The following is a 17,478-nucleotide window of genomic DNA, read 5'->3' as shown; positions in this document are numbered from 1 at the left end:
ACCCTCCAGATATACTCTCTTTTTACATAACTTACAGAATTAGAAAATATTTCTGGGAGATTCATAATTGCTTTCTGAATTTCAAATTCCTAAGTTTAAAAAGCTTATATCTAAATGCTTAATCACAAGCACATTAACCAATAATTGAACATAAACACTTCATTTTTAAACTATTGTATATAATGATCTGTCTAAAGTCTCCATACTGTTCCAGCTATATTCCCGATTATAACAAATACATTAACCAACAGTTAAACATAAAAATTTTATGTTTAAATCTTATGTAGCCAAAAACCTAATTCACTACAAGTATCCATATCATTTCAATTGCATCCATAATCGTCATTTCAATCGTATCTATAAAAGGATCAAATTAAACAAAGACTTTGGGATAACAGCAAGAACCACGAAAAATATCAAGTTTACCTTTCCCAAACCGTAGTTTAAACAGATTGGTGGCTCAGATGGCGTCACTTTCATCGGGAGCCTTGTCGGCATATTTAACCAATAAATAATTTAGCAAACAAATTGATCCCCAGAGACTATAAACAGATACTTAGAGGCACGCGTTTCACTCTGCATCTCCGTCGGAGAATGAATTGACCATATTTGCTACGAGATTAAAACGTACGATGATTGGACAATAAATATTCGATAGAGTACGAGGCCCCTACTGTGAGAACCGAAGTGGGGCCCGCGGCGTGAAATCTCTATTATCGAGGGGTTGGTATGGTACCCCGTTGTTCGATGGTGGTTGTATGTGTACTCTGGTCAAACTGGTGCTGACAGGAACCCCTCGCCCCTCGGAAATAATGTAATCGCGAATTAAATGTTTGCTCGGATATCCGCGATCCCTCGGCATTTCTACGATATGGAAAGGAGAGAAGAGAGGAAACGCAATTATGTTCGTGACATAAGTGGGTCGTTTTTAGTGATCAAAAATATATTACATCGTTGTTTTTAACTAGGGAGATTAGAAATTTGAAGATTGGTGGAAAAGTTAGCTTAAAAATTCAAATATTAACGAGGAAACTTGGGATTCAAAAAGTGACGTAGGAAAGTTAAGTTAAGAATTGAAAAATTCATTTAGTGACCATTGGTCAGTGGACAGTTAGAATGTACTTAGATGACTTAGACGTAGTGTACTTAATATTGATGAAGTTGACATTCACTAACTATTTTTTAGACGCGAAATCTATTTCCATAATCATCATAGAATTTAGCAACACCATTCCAGTTCCTAATCGAGACACAATCCGGTTAAATTACATGAATAGTATTGTTAACCTACGTAGTACAGTTAGTAATAAAAATAGAAATGATTGTAGACGATATTAGAAATAAAATAAGAAAATTACGACGATTATATTAAGGAGTGAAATAGAAGAAAGAAGAAAAGAGATTCTATGAAATAGATAGTCATGATGGCACTCGTTCTCGGTTGATATTGATAAAATCTTGGAATATCGTTTCTGAAAGGAGGATGCCGACCAGATGCGACTCAAGTATCGGTTTTACGAGTATCAACTCGCAAATGTTCCGGAGCGTGCCGTTTCGAGTATCGCCGTGACAAATTTCAAGAGAGCATTGTGTACCCACAAACGATTATTTATCTCAATTTGTCACGTACAACAGGGGAGAGATTTGGTCCATGTCGAGCTCCCGTGTATCTTTCATCTTTTCCATCTTATTTTACAAATTCAGATCGGTCTTTTAAACAGATCAACTTTTTATCAATTTTTCTTTGTTATTGTTATTTCTAATTTCTCTAGTATTGTTGAAATTGTCGATGGGGAAATAACTTTTTAAATAAATAAACGTGGAGTAAATTGTCATTATTATTCAACTTTTAATTGTTCAAAAAAGTTAGGATATTGTTATATAATATTCTTTGATAATAATTTTGTAATTATACGAAATAAAAAACCTTTCACCTTTTTAACCTATACGTATTTACAACTACTAATTTTTAAATAGAAGAGAGCAATATCTTCTATATCTCCAATACTATATCTTCTTCCTAACGATAAACTGTTATTTTCATAAATATTACATCATTCCGAAACATCAACCTAACCTTTAATTTTTTCTTTCAGGAACCTAGCATGAAATTAATCTCCAACCAGCAGATAACATCAAAATATGCAAATTGAACGTGGAAAGGGCTCTACTTCTTTCGTCTGAAACTTCGTTTCACATACGTTCCCCGACATAATCCCAATTATGTTGCGAAGTCTATAGTGTATATCGGTGATCGACAATAGTAATTCACTTTGGAACCAACCAAAGGCAATGGGATATAGCTTTTTCAAGCTAGATGGTGACAAAACTTTGTCAGTTTACTAGGTACAACCCTAGCGAACCAGCATTGTGATCGTATTAACACCTTGCATAATTGCATCGCCACCGACGCCGCCGCGTTTCTCATTGTGCCTCCGTTAAACACGTCTCATTTGAATATTGGCCCATTCAGTGTTCTGTCTGTCGCACAACCTCTCTTCCTCGCACTGGAAAGCTCGATCACTGATAAAGGGGAAGGTTCGTGTACTCGTGGTCGCTTCCTATAATGTTCTCTGTACTCTTTCTCAGGCTGTCAGCTTTCTTTAATTATGCACCATTTGATATAGATAACACGAGTAAGATATTAACGATGTTAATAACATCATTAACTCTTTTGAGTACGTATTAATTCTTTTAGAGAAAAAGTCAAAATTCTAGTGTAAATGATATTGATGACGTAAGTGGGAAGTTTGTTGTGACTAAGTTGCCTACCTTTTATAATTGGTTATAGTATGTATGAGTTTTTGGAGAAATTGATATTGACTCCTATGGGAGATGGAAAGATGTTTACATGAAAAATATGAATTTGCATAAATATCTAAAGTTTAATAACAATATTTCAAAGTTATTACCCAATAGAAGTCCACCTCAACGAAAACTCAGAAAACCAAACAATTCTTCAAAAACATCAGAAACCACCCTTAAAATCCTCAAATTATCCTTTATGTCCAAAGTATATACATATTTTCCTTTTAACCTCCACCTCAATTATACAACCTCGAGTTCCAAAAAAGCTCACCTCGACATCTCCGAAAACCCCCAAAAAGTCCTCTAAAACATCGGAGACTATCCAACAAATTCCAAAATTAATCTCCGCATCCAAAGTATTTATGTGTCACAACAACCTAACCTCTTCATCCGGAACAATATTTCTAAAAAACTTGCACGAACCTTACCATCCGTGAAAGCTCTCGAGTGACCCGAAATAATTTTGTGGAAAATTTCCAGATTTTAAGAAGAGTTCCTCCGTGTGTCTCGTTGGTCGGACTGTCGCCAAATTGTGGAAGGAGGAGGGCGAGGCGGGCAAATTTCGCTGGGAAGTGGGAGGATGGAGGATGGAGAATGATAGAAATAAAATTTCCGACGGCAGTAACAATAAACCGCAGCGTTCAGTGGGTTTGCACTATACTCGTTCAGCAATCCACCAATGGCTGAGTGGTCTGAGGGTACGTTTCACCCTGTATGGTTTCCGATTGGCTGGATTCTCCGCCCAGGGGTTGCATCGATCATCCCCTTGGCGTTTCCACGGGTTTTGGTATATAAAGCAGCCTCCCCAGGGACACTGACGATAGTCTGAATCCTCTGCCGTTTCGTGAATCTTCGGTTCTTACGGACCACTATCGTGAAGTAGTGACCTAACCTAGGAGACCCAAGTTAATGTTAATATTATTAATCAAGTAGCAGGAATAAGACTTTAACCAAGAAGTAAATTTGGTTCTAGTGACTCTTTTGTGGAGAGACTTTCGAGGAGAATTGGAAGTCGAGCAAAAGATTTTGAGGAATTTGCAGTCTTGGTAAATTAATTAGGGAATTTGAAGTGAAGTGATTGATGATCTGGTAAGGATAGGAAGCATGGCGAGCCATTCTAGTTACGAGTATGAAGACAGGGGGCAGAGGATGAGGCACCGGGTCGGTACCACTTCCAGGGCGGCTGACTCCACCGTGGCTTGCACTAGGTAAATTTTTTACGAACAAAAAATGAATCTTTCGACACTTTCCTAAAAAATTGGAGTTAAAGCATTATTTTCCTGTTATCAAAATTTAATTTCTCTAGAATTACTGACAAATCTTGATCTTAAAGTTTAAAAGATTTTATTCTGGCTTGTTCTGAGATCTCACAATCGTTAAACTTCTGAGATGCTAAAATTTACAAATTCTAATGTTTCAAATTTCAAAATTCCAGATTTCCAATATTTCAAATTTCCAAAATTCTAAGATTTGTCTTAAGATTTTTAATTTCTTAAATTATTGTTGAATAAGACTGTAATAAGTAAAATTATTTTCTATTATAAATGAGAAACGTAGGAATGTCATAGAAAAAAAAGAATTTGCTTAATAGATTAACGAATAGACGGAATAGAGAATTTAGACGTTTTGATGAATTGGTCATATTTATTGATTACAGCAGTCAGTATTACGTGGGTCCAAGCAGTGATATCAGCGAGGAGGACCTTGCAGAGCTTCCCTCCTGCGTTTACGCGGGTAGATCCACTCAACACGTCGGACACACCTCCTCACATACTCATTCTCCTCTCCATTACCACATGCCGGTTTCTACACCTGGTAATTTAAAAAAAGATCAAATACAAAATCTTGATTTATGTATTTTAGAATTTCCTATAATCGGTTATCCTTAGTCAGAGCGAAAAATAAGTAACAATTTTGTCTGAGAAATTTGTCAATATTCATAAGATTCGAAATTCTAAATTAGAATGGGAGTTTAGTAAGTTCTAAACCGGAAAATTCGAAATGTCCAAATTGTTTCATAAATTTGAATATCTTGCGGAATTTTTTTAACATTGAGCGTACAAATGAATTTTTCTTTTCGTATTTATTATATTATTTTTCCTTCAGATCACAATGATACGGAGATCAATGGTGTAGAAGAGGGCTACTACCCAAATGGCAGCCCTTATAGAATTCAACGACACGCCGCCAATATACGCGAGAGAAAACGCATGCTGAGGTGAGAAATTATTCTCAATGAAATCTTTACCCAATAATTTATTTAAATTATCATTTATCTTTTAGGTAATCTAGCTCTCGAATAGCCTATACAAATATATTATAATACTAATATCAATATTTACATTTTTATTACAGTTATCTATTTTTATTACATTATTATTTTTGTATTATATTAATTATTATTTTTATTACAAATTTAAAAAATTGTATCGAAGAGAATGATTTAATAAATTGTGAAGCAGGTTGTCAGTGTGATTACGATTTTTAGCAGCATCAACTCGGCTTTCGACGAGCTCCGAGTTCACGTTCCAACGTTCCCATACGAGAAGAGGCTGTCCAAGATTGATACTCTACGTCTGGCTATAGCGTATATCGCGCTCCTTCGAGAAGTGTTGGCTGCAAGGCTCGACCCATTAACTTACGTCGAGAGGTGCCTTAGAGGAGAAATAAATGGTGAACGCGCTGAATGGAACACCAGTGGTGAGGATCATTAATTAAAATTATTTGTTTTTCAGTCAGGAGTATGAAAGTACCTTAAAAAATTAGAATATTATTATACGTATTTCATTTAAAAAAAAGTAATAACTTTCGAAGTCATTGGACTTTTTCACCGTCCTATTTTAACTTTGCTATATGTTTGTTGTATAATCATTTTGCTATGTACATATTTATATTCTTGTAGATCATATTCTATTTTACTTTAGTCTAGTTATTTAGTTCTAGTTACTTTTTTAAAAAATAGAAGACGTACGTAATATCAAATGTTTAAATAGTTTATATTAATAAAATAACTAGATAAATAAGTATTGTTTTTAATCGTAGATCTGACAGCACGTTTGTCGTGGATAAATTGGGAGAACTTAGGCGTGAATCCTAATCGACGGTCAGTCTTAACCACGCTCGCCCTAACGACGGACAATATGAATTAAAAATACAGAAGAAGGGAAAAAAAAAGAAAATCTCATCGAGGATAATCGCAGATGAATTCTCCTTTTCTTTGTAAATAAATCCCAGTCGAATAGAGTGCCAAAGGATGTTATACATAAATATGTATACATTTCAGTTCTAGTCTGGATCGTGCAATACGAAGCGATGATATTATATTTCGTATTTCTACATATAAATAATTATATATTATACGTACACGCGTGTACATGTAAAATGGAAATAGCTATACATATATTCTAGTTTTAGTATTTTGTTTGGAATAAAATCAGCGCTTGTGAGAAAACCTATATCGACCTTATGATCCACTACTTCTACACCCTCTGTAATATAATATGTATATACATATACTTTGTTTAAGATTATGAATTATCATATATTATTTTCATTCTGATTAAATCTTAAAATGACTCCGTCTTTTAATTTCTATATTATTTATTGAAGATTTAATTTAATATCATGTGTATATCTATTGAAGGTTTAGCAGTTAGTAAATATTTTTTATTTAAATATTATATAGCGTTAGTTATAAAATTATGCCTATGATCAATCAATTAATCATTCTTTTTTATATTTCCCTCATATTTCCAATAACTGTTACTGCTTATAATTTCATAAACATATAATATTAATCTCAATAATTGTTAAAATAAAAAGTAATAATTTTCCACAATAAACGTCGCAGTATTCTACAAAACGATTATTAAAATTATTAATATCATATATATAATATCTGAAATTAAATTGATATTAATTTCCTGAAAATTCAATTAATACCAAATGAAAATTTAATCAACTAAACGTGAAAATTTCTTTAATATGAATCGATATTTAATTTAAAGCCGAATCTGAAAGTTTGACTCAGTACCAAATTAAAAATTAACATCTGAGCGCGTAATGGCTAAGTTCACAGCATCCTCTCGATTAATTAATCTAATTTCAGGGTAACATCCTGTTTCACGGTGTCATCGAACGCGAATCTTGATTACCAGATGACACTATTGTTCCCATTATTGAAGCAGAGGAAACAAAAGCATGTGACACGTGCCCGGTGTCAGTATACTGGTTATGTTTCCATCAGTCACTTTAAACAGGAACAGATTCGTTTAATCGGCAAGTGTCTTCCACGAAACCTCACAATATATCTATATTAAAACCAATTTACAAATATTACCATTAAATCTCTATTTTTATGTATAAGAATAAATAATTCTTCTCAACACGTGAAGTATACGACGTATATTCCATTATATTTCACATCTTGTCTCCGTTCATACATGTCCATTTCAAGTTCACCGAAAAAATCACAAAATATTATACGAGTGTGTCTGTGAATGTCGAATAAATAAGTTTTATGTGAAATGAGATGGAAGATCCGAAGAAAATGGAATCGAAACAAAAACAATTTTTCGATGATGATGATGTGAGCGTGATTGCTGTGATAAGAAAAGAAAACGATCGGTGGTCGATGAAGCAACAAGATGAAAAACCGATTAAGCAGCAAGAGAGGAAACGAGTGTTCGAGTTGAGCGACGAACGATGTAAAATGGCACTCCGGAAGCAGCTCGATCTGGATTCGTTATCGACCGAGCAGAATAGCAAGGCCAAGGAATATGAGGCTGTTGAAATTTTACGGAAACTTCCGCCTGGCACCATTGTGATTAAACGTGAAAAGATATATAAAGATGATAGCGATTATGTAAGGGAGTCTACTGAAACGAGTAGCGGTGGTTCGTCTTCTAGCAGTGGAGTGACCAAGGTTAAAAAGATCCATCGCGCTACGAGGAAAAAGTAAGTTCTACGGAAGACGAGAGGAAGTTTGAAATTTGGTTTCTATTATTGAGAAATTGATTTTGACATGTGGTGGATGAGAATTGGAATATTTGGAAAGATGTTATTTTTGGAAATTTTTAAGGTTGTTAGTAGATAATTAAGAGATATCAAATATTTAAGATAATATAATAATTTGCGTATATTTGGCAAAATATCTTTTCATAAATATGTGATATTTGGGGGAAACGTAGAATAAGAAATGTTTTACTATTAAGGAATATTTTCAAGTCTTCAGACTTTCAAAATACTCAATTTTCAAGCCACCAAAATTTTCAGTCATCCAAATTCGCAAAATTTCCAGTTTTAAAATTGCAAAATTTCAATTTGTTAATTTCTCAATTTTCTAAACATTCAAAATCTCCAAATTTGCAAATTCCTGAGATGTTTAATTTTCAAAATTTTTAATTCCGAAATTATTAATTTTTCAAAATCTCCCAAAATTCAAAATTTTGAAGTTTTTCGATTCTTTAAATAATCAAAATTTCCAAATTCCTGAAATTTTTAATTTTTCACTTCCAAAACTTATTTGCAAATTTCTAGAAATTATGTAACTATTGGTTTCGGATTTAAAAGATTTCAGCAGGATTAAATATTTCGAGAAATTTATATCATTTCGTCAAAATTTATTGTAGCCGTGGAACAGCGGAAGTCAGAAGAAATCCCACGCGCGTTACGAAAAAAGACCAGGACAAGGATTTTTCCCGCCCAAGACAACGATTACTTTCTGCGAAACGAAAGGAGATGCTGTTTAATTCTGAACACATTAAACGTGGAAAATCTTCCACCATGCCTTACATGAACACAAGGTCTGTTACTCGTAAAATGTATAATGTGGGGGCAACTTATCAAGCGCCGACTGTAAGAGATGCAACAGAGTGGAAAGAATGGCCTGCTCATGGCATGCATGAACGACCTGTGTTTCATCCGCAGGTAAAACTTTTGCATAAACAATTGTTATAGAAAGAGCTTAAATTTACAAACTTTTGTATTTTAACATTTTATTATTTATAAGATCTGTAATGTTTGTAATACTTTGTATATTTTAATATTTTAATATTCGTAATATTTTCAAAATTTAAATGAAATTTTGAATCAAAAATGAACATATTTTCCAGTAAATAATAATTCGCGATGTTTTTCAACTAACTAAATATATTTTTCAGGTTGGCCTAGCTGCAGAATATTTGGGCCGTTACTTTACAAGCTTAGACGGATTCTCTTACCGAGAAATAATCGACAGACCGGAAATAGAAGTGGTATCCGTGGATCCCCATTGTGACTACCTCCCATCATCTGCTGAAAAAAAACGAACCAAAAAGATCAAGCCTAACAAAGGCTCTTCTAATTCCAAAGGTACAAAATCAGTCTCTTTAGGGTCTACTGAAAAGAACAAATCTTTTGAAACTTGCATGCATGAAAGTTTTCACTGTGTTCTTGGTTACTGTTCTCAAATAATGACGCCAAGTTATAAAACGAATGTAGAAGGGAAAATAAGCATGTTAAACGAGAGCAAAAATTTATCAAACACTAACAAGGAAATAGAACAGCATTCTTCGGCGATAAACACTTTAGAACGCAGCTCCAAAAACGACTCTTCTGTTTTAAGTTTTAAGGAGAATTTACAGAAATCAGTGGAAGAGAACAAATTCATGGATAATTATGCAATCACGATGTTCCCACAGAATGTGAAGAGTTTTACTCAAGTTCCAAAAACACGTTTATTTCCTGCTCAGAAGGTCTATATAGCCAATCCTCAGAAATCCATTGCGTTCACTAATGCAAAAGCCTTTCAAGGAGGGCATATGAAGATTCAAGAAATGGCACGACCTTCCAAGAGCCCTTTTATCATAGTAAACCCTTTAGACACAAAGGAGACACAACTTTTGAATCCAAGTACTAGTACCATAAATGTGAGTAGAATGGAAGAATCTTCACCCAGTGAAGAGACGTTAGGAGAAGTGACTTCTATATATAAGAATGTATCCAATGAAGAGATGACAGTGAAACAGACTCCTGTAAAGCCAAGAAACAAAGTGGAATTCACAATGACAAAACATATTTTAGATAACATGCAACAGAATAAGATTCAGTTTGGAAAAGAATCAAATTCCATAGAAAAGAAAATATGTTACGAGACCAGTAGCAAACAGTTGAACTTAAAAACCATGTCTGGCGGCATGAGTAAGGCCTGGTGCACTGGAGAAACTTCAGAAATAGCAAAAATTCTTTCGGAATACAATAAAAGTAATTTAAAAAAACCAGCTATAGAAAACCAGATATCCTATACCAATGTGAAGAACATTAGAGTTAAAGAGCTATGTAATAAAGAAGAAAATACCAAACGAAGTGTTCAAGAGAGTTTTATGGATAGAAACGTGAATATAACTTTTCCTCAGGGAAAATGGAGGCGGTTTCACTTAACTGTGGAGAAGCTAAAAGACCTAAAAAGTAATTCCAATGAGAAGAGACAGTCTTTGGGGATTCCGAATAAACAGTCATTGTTTAAAATTGATCAGACAATTGGAGAAATTTCTTCTGATAGAAAAATTGAAATTCCTAAACAAGTGGAAATTGTTCAAAGAGGACAATCAAGTATAATGAATTTGGAAAAGAAAGAAGGCATTCTGATGGTGAATAACAACGTAGATTCAACTATTGTGAAGACACAGTCTTTACAAGAATTGTTGGAGAATACCGCCATGTTATATTGCGCCGCTACTGGAACTCATCAAGATGATTTGGCTAATTATATTGATAATTTAGACGGTGTTCAGAGTATACAATGGTTAGAAACTTGCAAGGATCTAATTGTATGAATTATTGTCATACAGAGAAGCATTGTGAAGTTTCTTAATTTTGCGATGAAACTCCAACGAATTTATATTTCATAAATTTTAATCATCTCTTCCACTTAATTTTATGTATACACAAATACTTTTCTTCTTTAATCGTTGTAATTAATATTTTAATTAGAGTAAGGGTGAACTAGGTGTGCAAAGAATATACTTTCGTTCCTTTACTATCACTTTCATTAACTAAAGCTGAAAATAGTAGAAATATCTTTATTCATACGATTTACATATGTCAAGCAGCGTTTAGTTAATTATTAGTCGCGTTTATACATTAAAATAACATCTTAATATCCTAGAACACGTTCAAACTACTTAATTTACGCTGGTAGGATGCTGAACCAAAATAAAGTAAATCTTGATTGTTCTTAACTTTTTGCACTTCAACTTTAATTTCAAATATATTTTAATAAATATATTGTTTTGCTAATCAATCATAATTTGAAAATAGATTAAAAGACTAAAAGCACTTATAAGAGATAAAATTTTGATCTTTCTGTGATACTTTCATAAAAAGTGCAGAGAGGGTTAATTAGTAAGGACCATTTTCTTCGCCCTTGTGGTTAATACAATACCATCGTTGATCCCGGCGTATATAAAAATCATGCAAATAACAAGGATCGCAAAATACACAAACAGGAGGGCGATTATACCGAGGCATCGTTGTCAGTCTCTGTTCTGACGTCGCTTCCTATGAACATACCTGTAAAAAAAATAATGCGACATATTCCTAAAATTTTCAGAAAAATATCTATACTTAGTACATTTCTAACTAGATATAAAAAATATAATATAATCTATATCCATATTAATTGCTACTATGTAAAAATTATTTTTTTATTACAAGTTCCTATTAAATAATCAAGTGTTCAATTTCATATTGTAATAGTTCCTAAATATAATGAATGTTCTGTGAATAATATTATTTTTTGCTTTATAATTAATTTTCCTTATTTTATTATAAATTGAAGCGGCCAAAATTTTTGTTATATATTTGATGATTTATTAATTTATTCACCTTTTTCTTTCTGATTCTGATTCACTTTCTTGACTAACTATTTTATCAGCTACTTCTTCTGTTGTCGATTCTTCTTCTTCGCTGTCTTCTTTGCACTTCCGGCTTTTGCTCGAACTTTTACTAGAATCCTCGTTCCTAGTTTTCATTTTAATACTCTCTGACAACTTCCTGTCCCTCTTCATCGACGATTTTTTATCAATTTTTTTTCTACGTTTGTCTTCATCACTGGAAATTTCAATTTTTATGCTTTCTTCACGTGAAGATTTCTTTTTGCTATCACCTCTCTGAGATTTTCGATGTCTTCCAGAATTTTTGGAGCTAGATGTAGAATATCCGGTGTCCTGGCGCGTTTTTCTATAAAATTACAAAATTTCCAGATAATAAATTCGAAAATTTAGTAGTCAATAAATTTATAGATAATTTTTAATTATTCGTTTATGTATTTTAAACCTTCTAGAATGACGAATATTTCTAGGAGAGGAATCAAATTTATCTGCTTCTTCCGTAGTTTCCTCACTGTCTGAGTAATTAGCCTCTATATCTTTGTCTCTTCTTCTTTTTCTTCTTCTTTCTTCAGAAATCCTTTTACTTTTCACATCTTTGTACATATCTTCTTTCGATATGATACTGATGCTAGATACTTCAGATTTCTTCTTTATCTTGCTTCGATTCTCCGTCTGCACAACGTACAATCGGTAAAGTTGCAGCAGTATTACTAAAGTATTCTTGCACGTAAAGAAAATGTTCATGTAGCTGACTATGCGATAGTGGACGATTAAAATCAATCTGAATGAAAGGAATGGTCCATCCTGTAATATTTTGAAAGACATGAAATCATCAGTTTCCTGCTGAAGACGTAAAAGTTCAAAAAAATTTTGAGAGAAGGTTTTTCGTGAACCGACAGGAATTTTCGGTTAAAATTTGAGATTTTGTATTGAGTTGTCACGAAAAATATTCTAATAAATAAGACAGACCTGTAGGAGCATGTTCAATGCAATTCCCCATACATCAATGCTGCAGCAACTAGTTTCAGTGTGTGCTCTCTTTTTAACAGCGTTACCGGAAGACAATCTAGATTTTCGGGATTTGGTCGCCGTAAGGACGACTGTAAATTGCATCAAAGACCACGCCCAAATTCCTAAAGTCAAATAAACTAAAACGGGTTCGCGAGCTATGCGGTCTTCTTTAAAGGAATCGAAAAATTCAATGATGTCTGCTGCTGTACCAATGTAAACCAATAATAATTGACTTAGTTGATCTCTGGTTAATTCTCCTTTTGGTAACATCCATCTTCCAATGATCAGAATTAACATTAGAAACTGCTCGATTAAAGTTACCCAGGTCTCTGTCGATATTTTTATGTCAGGTAGATTTATATTCACCTAAATGATAAGTTACAGTGTATTTATAATAATAAAATAATCATATTTATAGAAATAAATTGCGAAGTTTTATAACAATATGATATAATTATTGAATTTCATTTTGGGGTATGCAAATTTGTAATTTTTTCTATAAAAGAAATATTAATTCTGCGGTATGGAGACAGGTGGATTAAGAGAGGTTATAGCTCACAGCATTGTCTCTTTGCGATCCGCACTATTCAAGAAAAATACATTTTATTTTACTATTACAAATAAACCATTCGTTTATCTCAGAAGAACTGTAGAATTCAACTTACAAGAAGTCTTTTAAAAATTTTTAAATACAGCTTATCACAAACTAAATTGTATTTTATCTTTACGTAAATTTATTTCCCCGTTTTCCATTTCTCTATGAAGGAGGCCTCCACCAAGCTATAGTTCCAAGCCTCAGAAACTTTAATTTGGTCCTGTAGAAGTCATTATTTTAAAAATTATACATATAAATTTAAATATATATATCTCATGCATATTGCACAGTTTTCTAGTTACCATATGTCACTATGTGTGTTAGGTAACAGTTGGTCGGCAAAGTCACCACTATGATACCGACCTCTCGTACTCATCCAGTCAATATGCATAAACTATACATATATACGCATAATTTTTAAAATAGTGATATTCGTGCCTTAAAATTCATAGCTTCGAATTTTGTTTTGAGAAGAAATTTCCTCTGGTTATAAAAAAAGTTGCAAATTCGATGTGCCCCAAAACGAAGTTCAGTTATATGTGCATATAATTTACAATATTGTGAATAGAATAATGTGAATTGAACCTACACCAAATGCTTTTTCTAAATGTTTCAAATCTTCAGCTGCCAGGTTGGTTAAATCGAAATTTTCGGATATGTTCACGTTCGTTTCGAACGTTTTCATTCTCCTATCGACCTTATCTAATTCCAGAAGCCATATCGCCGGAACTACGCTGCTTAGGTACAAGAAAACGGAAGGACAAAACCTTCAGAAAAAAGAAATTTTAAATGTTATATTAACTTTATAGTATTTCTACTCTGTCGGTAAAACAGGGTAGTTAACGATAATGTTTCTTAAAACTCTAATACGTAATAAACAAAATGTTCGTCAATTATAGTGAAAATTATGATGTAGTTAAGTTTGAGATAATAAAGATTATCCTCTTTTGTAATTGCACTCTTTCTTAATTTAATATATTGATCGTCTTCGGGAATAGTAAAAAATACGACTTTCAAGGAATCAGTCGATCAATCATATGATATGAATGGTAAAGGATATTAGAAAAAGAGGTCACTGTTACGCAGCTCTTTCTGTATATCGATAATTTTCGACGTATAGTGGATTGTGTCTCGTCCCGCTCTTATTACTAATGCTCCAATTTCCGACTGTCAAACTGAGACGGACCCACAAAAACACACCCTTTCCTTCCCGGAGGAAAGTAGGTTTGTTTTAGTGTATAGATTGTTGCATTAGAGAACTTACATTTGGTTACTATTCTTTCTGTCTTATATATAAAGCAATGTTTATGTATAAATATTCGCAAAATATATTTAGAAATTAGATTTGAGTATTTATATATACGTATAATTAATATCTATTTAAGTTATTTCTGTTTTCTAATAAATATGTTATAATCATTATTATTTATGCATAGGAGGTTTATAAAGTAATTTCTATTTCATATAATCCCTAAAATTAATTATTTTCTATTAAATTTTGTTAATGAAAGGAATATTATTTGAAGAAATTTGTTAGTATTTAATATTATTATTTATTTATTAATTTGGTGTAAATTATTATTTGTGTTTTTTCAATCACGACAAATATAATTAAAATGATGGAAAAATAATTAACTAATTAGTAAATAAATTTCCGTTACTTACCATTTCCATTCTTGATTTTCCTTTATAGTAAGTGTGAAAATTCCTTCGAAAAACAGTAGCAAAATTGGGCAACTCAAGTACCAAAATAGAGGATTCTTTTTAAACGTAGTTACTTGCCAAATTGCAATAAAGCCATGAGATGCGAAAACCAGTCGCGTAATTATCGCTTTAATCGTAGCTAAAAATTTTGCCATTTTCACAATATAATTTTTGTTTTTCTATTTAATATTTTTCACTATATAATTCTTGTTATTGTAATTCACCAATTTTTTAAAACACACAAATATCTACTGGTTACATTAAGAAATAGAAAAATATTGATAATATGAATTTTTTGAAATTTTTATTTGGACATTACATTTTTTCACTGAATCTTTTTTTAGAATAATGAAAGAAACAATTGTTTTACGGTACATTGAGTGTCGTTTAACTGGAGCCCACTGTATCAGAACTGGAATGAAAGTATAGAAGCTTCAGAAGGTTTGTATTTCAAACAGCCGCGCGCATGCACAGTAAAAACGGTAGTAGTGCTTAGAATTTATTCTAAACATGTGTTTCTTGAAAAAAAATTCATTATATTATTAAATAATTTAATTTGAAACATTTTTCAGCTACAAAATAATTATAACAAAATATTTCAGTTGTAAAAAAATTATAAATCGGTAGAATAAAGTTATTTAGAAGGAAAATGTGAAACGAAAATCAAAATATAATGAATAAATTACAATATCGTACAATAAAATATATTATTACAATAAAATACAAGAAGAAAAGGAGTCATTGAATAATGAAAATTTGAACCATTATGAGTAATTCGCGGTAAGCTACGAGCATGCGCGTTTGGTAGCTCTGTTCCGTAAACCACAGTAAGCGCCGAACATCGTAAGAGAAATGAAGTTCTTCATTTCTCTTAAACAAACATTATTTTTTCGTAGTCTTCAATAAATTTTTATACTAAAAGTAAACTAAATTATTTTCCTCATTCCTCGTTTGTGATATTTAATGTGAGTTATATTATTGTTTTATATGTATACTCTAACCTTTCTTACTTCATATCAGAAGATTATATTTAATTAATTTTTACGTGGCAATAGCCAACAAAAATGTTTTACTACTTAAAGCATTTAAATGATATCAAGGTGTAATAAATCTGTTCAAAAGTTATGAATTGCTTTATTCAAGTTTGATTATCCACTTCTCACAAACAATTAAATTCTTCCTAATAATTCTATAAAAATAAAGAATCGTTGAAGACAGAACTATTTTTCGGTCAATTGTGTTAAAATGCATTGCTCTTGTTTAATGATACGCATTACTGCAAAAACAAAATGAAATCCAACAGGAGTTAACAAGCATCAATAGTTTTTTCGTAACAATTTTTACTTGTAAGCAAATACGACAATTTTTCTCGTGAAATACAAAGGAATTTTGTATTTTGCAAGTGATTTATAAAAATCTACCGTTAGACGTTTTTACAATAGATAAAGGAATTCTATTTCAATTAAAAAATGTTATTCATTTGTTAGAATAATTCTAGGCTTTATTTCGTTTGAAACCTCCTTTTTGTATTGTTTTTCCAAGCAATAAATATTTCCATTTCTATGTACCATCATCTTCATTTATCGATATATTTATAATATTGCGAAAAATATTTGTTTCCTTTATCAATCTTACAAGAGTCACTACGTGGATCAGAAACTCGCTTAAAACCAGAATCACATTATTTTAAAACAAGCTAATTACGATCATTTATTTGCCCTGTATAATTCACATATATTTTCGCGGTTCTATCAATCATATACAGAATTAGTTGCGCTTATATTTTATTTCATTCTATTTAATGTGATTCCAACACAATCTAATTTACAACCCTTTGCGTCGTTTATGTCTCATCAGGCAATTTTTTTACATCAAAAAAATACACTATTAAGTCTCGAGACCACTTGTTTCGGAGTTATAAATATAACTACAATTTAATAAATAAAAGTATGCAATGAACAAAAGAGAATGAACATTAATATTATATTATCGAAACATAATACATACTGTATATATCATGAAAAGTTTTCTCTTTTATGTATAAATTATTGAACAATTTTTGAATCAATTGATAAATAATTTCGAGCCTGACCAGAAAATAAGACCTCAAAGGATTATTACAAACCATTCCTAGAACCTGTGTCTATGAGTGCTTTTTCTTTAAAACCACCGATAAAGATGTGTGAATCATAATTTTCCATTTCTCGACCGTTTGTTTCTAATGAAGCTACAAAATAATAAATCCACTATTCGTTAATTCTATTTAATTAAGTACAAAACACGTTTCTTTAGTACTTTCGCGTGTTCTACGATCCTGTAACGTGAAGCATAAGGAAATACGCTAAACGATCTTTACATCGTACAGGAGGAAAGACTGACGACTGCTTTTTTTCCGCTTTCTCTTTTTTCGTTTTTTTCTTCTAGTACACGATATGCATTCGACCATTGCGCATATTTTTCAAGAAAGACTAAAAAGAATATATATATATA

General features: G+C 32.0%; 3 protein-coding genes across 4 annotated transcripts; 2 read left to right on the top strand and 1 right to left on the bottom strand.

Moving 5' to 3' along the window:
• The first annotated feature begins 3,419 nt into the window (after window positions 1-3,419).
• On the top strand, window positions 3,420-6,263 carry LOC132914492 (basic helix-loop-helix transcription factor amos-like). 2 transcript variants are annotated; one of them, XM_060973647.1, is made up of 5 exons: window positions 3,420-4,016; window positions 4,466-4,623; window positions 4,915-5,026; window positions 5,300-5,508; window positions 5,851-6,263. In XM_060973647.1, the coding sequence occupies exons 1-5, from the start codon at window positions 3,913-3,915 to the stop codon at window positions 5,955-5,957; spliced, it is 690 nt and encodes a 229-aa protein (XP_060829630.1). In that variant the 5' UTR covers window positions 3,420-3,912; the 3' UTR covers window positions 5,958-6,263. The 2 variants fall into 2 exon arrangements, with proteins under 2 accessions (XP_060829630.1, XP_060829629.1); XM_060973646.1 differs by having other exon boundaries at window positions 3,426-4,016; window positions 5,297-5,508.
• A 760-nt stretch (window positions 6,264-7,023) lies between these two features.
• LOC132914718 (uncharacterized) lies at window positions 7,024-11,407 on the top strand. Its single transcript, XM_060974059.1, has 3 exons — window positions 7,024-7,764; window positions 8,439-8,736; window positions 8,970-11,407. Exons 1-3 carry the CDS (start codon window positions 7,340-7,342, stop codon window positions 10,620-10,622), a joined length of 2,376 nt encoding a protein of 791 aa, XP_060830042.1. The 5' UTR covers window positions 7,024-7,339; the 3' UTR covers window positions 10,623-11,407.
• Window positions 11,265-15,928, bottom strand: LOC132914724 (transmembrane protein 26). Its single transcript, XM_060974072.1, has 6 exons — window positions 14,950-15,928; window positions 13,874-14,051; window positions 12,648-13,055; window positions 12,124-12,482; window positions 11,674-12,027; window positions 11,265-11,358 (listed from the first exon to the last, which is right to left on the bottom strand). The coding sequence occupies exons 1-6, from the start codon at window positions 15,141-15,143 to the stop codon at window positions 11,322-11,324; spliced, it is 1,530 nt and encodes a 509-aa protein (XP_060830055.1). The 5' UTR covers window positions 15,144-15,928; the 3' UTR covers window positions 11,265-11,321.
• Between the last annotated feature and the right edge of the window lie 1,550 nt (window positions 15,929-17,478).

Source organism: Bombus pascuorum, chromosome 15, assembly GCF_905332965.1.
Source record: "Bombus pascuorum chromosome 15, iyBomPasc1.1, whole genome shotgun sequence".
Taxonomy (NCBI): domain Eukaryota; kingdom Metazoa; phylum Arthropoda; class Insecta; order Hymenoptera; family Apidae; genus Bombus; species Bombus pascuorum.
Note: the sequence above shows the minus strand (reverse complement) of the source record. Positions and strands in the feature narration are given on the sequence as shown.